Source organism: Arachis stenosperma, chromosome 10 (genome assembly GCF_014773155.1).
Source record: "Arachis stenosperma cultivar V10309 chromosome 10, arast.V10309.gnm1.PFL2, whole genome shotgun sequence".
NCBI classification, from domain to species: domain Eukaryota; kingdom Viridiplantae; phylum Streptophyta; class Magnoliopsida; order Fabales; family Fabaceae; genus Arachis; species Arachis stenosperma.
In genome coordinates, this window is record NC_080386.1 from 84,514,808 (window position 1) to 84,520,807 (window position 6,000).

General features: G+C 42.4%; 1 protein-coding gene across 1 annotated transcript; it reads left to right on the forward strand.

The window, feature by feature from the left end:
- Positions 1 to 1,568: 1,568 nt before the first annotated feature.
- On the forward strand, positions 1,569 to 2,837 carry LOC130957295 (uncharacterized). The gene has a single exon (XM_057884162.1). It carries the CDS (start codon positions 1,569 to 1,571, stop codon positions 2,835 to 2,837), a length of 1,269 nt encoding a protein of 422 aa, XP_057740145.1.
- The last annotated feature ends 3,163 nt before the right edge of the window (positions 2,838 to 6,000 follow it).

The window sequence follows — 6,000 nt, forward strand, 5'->3', positions numbered from 1 at the left end:
TGCCAACCTCCACCGTACATTAATTGACCAAGGAAGCTCTGCCGACACCTTATTCAAAACCGCCTTCGACAATCTCGGCTTAGAAGAAAAAGAGCTAAGAGCATACCCGAACAGCTTGTTCGGACTTGGGGATACCCTAGTACGGCCACTGGGATACGTATCGTTACATACAACCTTCGGAAAGGGGAACCAATCCAGAACACTCAAGATAAATTATATCGTGGTCAACGTAAGCTTAGCCTACAATGCATTAATAGGTCGGACAACGTTAAATCAACTCGGCGCTGTGATGCCAGGGCATCTTGGCCAGTTTCACTGACGTTTTCTTTACTGTTTTTAGGGTAGTTTCATGCATTTCCTTAGGAAATAAGCTAGTTTTGGGTAGATATTCACTTACACCTTGATTCAAGCATACATTGTGCATTTTACATGATTTCACGAGGATTTTGCATGAGTTTAGTGACAAATTGTATGTTGCATTACCCATTACTTGGATTAGAACTTTGATGCACTCTATTGCTTGATTTCAGGACCAGAGGAAGCAAGGAAGAACCACTTAGCAGTCAGGTTAATCTAATTAACGTGGCCACTAACGTGGAATGGGAGGTAACTTGCAAAGTTAATGAGAAAAGTGATTGCCAATAACGCTCTCGAAGCCATCATTGCCCACGTTAAGAGTCATGTTAACTAAGTTAACGTGAACTCTAACGTGAAGAAGGGACTTTGAGCCAACGTTAGTGACACTTAACATTATCACTAACGTTGGCCAATGATCATAAGTGGCCACGTTAGAGTCCATGTTAACTTAGTTAACGTGGCCTCTAACGTTAAAAGGGGGAAGGAAGCCAACGTTAGTGACACTCAACATTGTCACTAACGTTGGCCTAAGGTGCAATGTACCACGTTAACTTCCACGTTAACTTGGTTAACGTGGGAGCTAATGTAAGAGGCAAGGGTGGTCGACAACGTTAGTGACACCCAACATTGTCACTAACGTTGGAAGCAACCACAAAACCCCAAGGAGCCACGTTAACTTCCACAATCCATACTCCAAGACATACATTGGGAATTCACCTAGACAGAACCATGATCCATACTCCAAGACATAGAACCCTGGATGGAGGAACCACCCAAACTTTGGGTGGGGGAATCAGCAAGATCAAAGCCAAGACCAGAGATGTTACAACTCCAACAACAATGCAGCCCATCAACAATTCACACAGAGGACATATCAACACCCCCACAACAACACTTCTCCACACCCATATCAAAACCAAAACAACACCTCTCATCCTTCCACCTCTAATCCCAATCTACCATCAATTGATGACAGACTCTCTAAGCTTGAAACCTTACTTGAAGGAATATGCCAAGAGATTCAAGAAAACAAGGTGTTCAAAGAGGAGGTGCGAGCCAATATTAAGAACCAGGGAGAGACCATCAAGAAGCTGGAATTCCAAGTGGGATGCGTAGCTGAGAAGATTCCCAAACCTACTGATGGCTTCCCAAGTGACACAGAGAAAAACCCAAAAGGAGAAGTAAAGAAAGTAAGATGGGAAGATTGCAAAATGGTCACTACAAGTGGTCAAGAGGCTGAAGACAAGCAAAGCAAACTCTCCAAACAGCCTGAAGATAACTCAATAGAGGAGGAGGATAGAGATCACCAAGAACCAGAAATCTCACAACAAGAGTTGTTGAAGCTCTATGCACCATTTCCCCAACTGCTCAATGGTGCTGTGGGGAAGAGAATATACTCAAGGTTCCTAGATTTGTTTGCATCTCTGCATGTGAACATACCATTCATCAAGGTCATCCAACAAATGCCTGCATTCATCAAGTATATGAAGGAACTTCTTCCCAGAAAAAGCTCAATCAAAGGGGCCCAGACTATAGTGATGAATAAGGAATGCAGTGCCCTCATTCAACCTGAGTTGCCTACAAAAAGAAGAGACCCAGGGAGTTTTCACATCTCCTGTGCCATAGAGGAAACAATGTTTGATAGAGCACTCTGTGATTTGGGGGCAAGCATCAACTTATTGCCCCTATCCCTGGCGAAGAGGCTGCAGATCAATGAGATAATGTCCACAGATGTAGTCATCAGACTAGCTGACAAGACTCAAAAGCAAGCAATAGGAGTGGTGGAAAATGTGTTGCTAAAGGTTGGGAAATACTTTCTCCCAACAGACTTTGTCATCCTGGACATGGAAGAGAGTCACACTCACCCAATCATATTGGGAAGACCCTTCCTAGCTACGGCCAGAGCAATCATAGATGTGGAGAAAGGGGAGCTAATATTGAGGATCCATGATGAACGGCTCAGCTTTAATGTCTTCAAACTCTCACAAGAAGCAGTCCAAGAGCACAAGGAACCAAGCAAAGATCGTAATGAGATGCTGAAGGAGGAAGCAAGGACTGAAGCACACCCAACCTATCTGGAGACCCCTTTGGTTGATAAACAAGGGAAACAGCAACTACCACAGCTCAAGGAAAAGTTGGAAGAACCTAAACCTCTAGAGGCATGTGAAGACAACATCACAACTCCCTTAGAAAAAGAAGTCATCAAGAGCAAGGCAATATCAAAGGACACAAGGAAGAAGGTACCAAGAAAGTGGAGGAACAAAAAGATCCCTACGGAAGACTTCTCTCCAGGAGATAGAGTGATCTCAACTTACTTCCCGGATATTCCCCCTAATCTCCCTACTGTACCATCTCAGTTACCTAAAGTCTTCACAATCAACAGAGTTCTTTCCCTGGAACATGTAGAGATCATTGATACAACCAATGGATACAAGTCCACAGCGAGAGGGGAGGACTTCAAGCATTACCAACCACCCTGATGAGGGAGAAACGTCAAGCTAGTGACGCTAAAGAAGCGCTTCATGGGAGGCAACCCATGTTTTATATGCTTTTAGAAGATAGTGAATAAGTCAACATTTATGAATTCAAACCCAAACTTGACAAACACTTGGTGAAAACCTTATTGTGCAGTATATAGTGAAGAACAAGTTTGATGTTCAAAGCAAACCAAGATGCATGCTAGACTTGGGAGCTTTGAACAAAACTTTTCATCATAGTGCTCCAAACTAAGTTTGATGTCACCCCATGGTGCCACCAATATGCATATAAGGACCCACAAATAGTTAGTTAGTTAGTTGGAATTCATGAATAAACAATTTAATCTGTTCTTACTTTTTTTTAATTCTAGCCGTAAAGTTCATATTGTCGTTTTGATATATTTTCTTACTTTTCTTATTTCATCTTTCTAGGGAAAAGAAAAGGAGCATTGATGGGGATAGATAGGACAACCAAACAAAGAAAGTTCGGACACCACAAAAGGAGGGACTACACACTTGTTCTAAAAAGGGAATACATTGGAAAATGTTGCCATGCAACATTAGAAAAATGGGACACCTAAAAGACCGAGCAATCTCCATCATAAAGTGATGATCCTTGTCTTTTGTCCATGCATAACCCCAACCATCCATCAAGTAACCACTCCATCAATCCACACCCTCCATTTTCTCACAACTTCCATATATAAATAATCCTTGTTCCGTGCCCACATTCATTGTCATAACCCACTCTTCACAACTCTTCATTTCGGCACAAGACACTCCCTCTCACAGTACAAACATTTCCCCCTCACTTTCATCATTGCAATAAAACCCTAAACAACCAAAAGTCTCCAAAACCTTACCACCTTCACATATTAACTCTCGTTCATGCCTCTTCAAGTTCTAAAACAAGGAAGGGAAAGGAACCCATGGAGCAACACCCGTATGATGAAAAGAGATTTAGAAGCCTATATCATGCATTGCAATACGGGTGGATGGTTGACAAGGAAATCATTTATAAGATGGGATTTCAAGTGAAGAAAACTGAGTGTCCAGAAATCACAGAGAAAGTAGAAAAGAGAAGATGGAAGCTCCTCACCGATCCTGTCACTAAGGTGAATGCAAACCTCATAAGAGAATTTTATGCAAATGCGGTCCGATATGATAAGAAAGATGAGTCATATACAAGCTTTGTGAGAGTAAAGATAGTGGATTTTGGTCCTATGAGTGTCATGAGGGCACTGAAGCTACGGTCCATACAGTTTGAAGAAGAGAGTTATCACTCAAGATTGGACAACCCCAATTATGACCAGATTTTGCAGGACATTTGTGTACCCGGAGCTGACTGGGAAAGGGGTGCGGGAAAGAAACCAAAGTTCATCAAGAGAACAGATCTCACTCCTGAAGCCAAGGGGTGGTTTGAGCTAGTGAGGAGGTCTATCTTCCCAGCTGCAAACAACTCGGAGGTGAATCTCAAGAGAGCAACAATGGTGCACTGTATACTGAAGGGAGGAGAAATCAAGGTTCATGAACTCATAGCTGAAGGCATTAGAAAGATGGCAGAAAAAAGTGACTCAAGAGGAACGTTAGGTTACCAGCACTATTTACCGAATATGCAAGAAAGCGGGGGTGGATTTTGAAGATGAGAATCCCGTGTGGATAAAGGAAGGAATTCCAATAACGGTCCGAAGGATGAATGCTGCCGCATCCCCCCTGCCTCAATGGAAGCGAAGGAAGAGGACAGCCCCCCAAGTAGTGGAAGGACAAGTCGTAGAGGGGCAAGCACCACAGACCTTGGACATGCACCAATTGCAAGAAGCCATTGATGGCTTGTCTAGACAGTATTTGGAAAGCCAAGGAGCACAGAAAGAGCTTCAACTACAAATGATGGAACAACAACTAAGTCAAGGACAACAATGAGGAGAAACATTCAATAGGATGGAACAAAGGCAAAATGAGCAACAAGAATCCATCCAGAGGCTAATCAACATCCAAGCACATCAAGGGGCACACATACATGAGATGCATCAAAGACAAATAGAACAAGCAGAACTATTGGACGAGCAAAGGGCATTCGCAGAAGGAGTTTACATGAGCGAGACAGGGCATCACATAAACACTCAAGCCAGGCTCGGCTACTTAGTAGGACAGCTGCCAATACTGCATCCAGGAATCGCCAAGTATGAAGAAATGAAGGATGAATTAGCACGAGAGGAAAGACAAAGGGTGGAAGAGAGTCATGAGTCAGTGAGGAAGGCACTTGAGGATTGGAAGCAAGCAAGATTGGCACGTATGCGAGGAAATGCAAGATGAAACAAGGAGGACAAGCAAGGAAAGGAGCATGGATGGCCACAAGAGTAAAAGGTGGTGGAGTTCCTTCTTTACTCCATTTTTTTTTCTATGCTTTAAATAAGGAAGATCTTGTATGGAATAGAACATGCTTCCATGTTAATTTGAACCTTTTCAATTCTGCACTTTAAGTTTTCATTGCTTAGGTCTATGATTTCTGGTTTAAGTGTCACTACATCTTTCCCTTATTTACTTGTATGCTTGTCCTTTTGAATCAAATGAAAAAGAGAATGATTGTGTTTTAAAAAGACCAGAGTGGAGTTCATGATATGGAGTAAGTTTCTGAGTTTGTGGTGTAGTCATAAGTTAGCTAAGTTGGTTCAACCATAAGGTGGGGATGACAACTATTTGGCCTGAAAATTTTACTTTGAATATACCCATGAGACTAAGTATATAACAAGATCCTAATAAGAGAAAGGGAAAGAACAATGAAAGTGAAAAAAACAAAAGAAAAAGAGTAAGCAATAAGGCTAGGCACCAATGGTTTAGATCTTAAGACATGTGTCTGTGGTGCTCCTATGTGAGGGATCTACTTGGATGAATAAGCTCTCAAAAGTGCTTTATCACTTGGTAACTTGGGTTAACTAACCCGGGATTATCAGCTGAAAGTCCACTATCAAGAGTAACCCTCACTACAGAGCATTTAGTGACCCAAAGAGGTGCTGGACACCAAGGTTTCAAGAAGGAAAATAAATGAACCAGATGCCTGTGGTGTGTATGTATGGGGGAGAGACTTGAGGGAGTAAGTCCTTAGGGGTGTCTCAACACCTAGCACCTTGAACCAACTAGTTCGGGAGTGTTGGCTGAAAGCTTATCT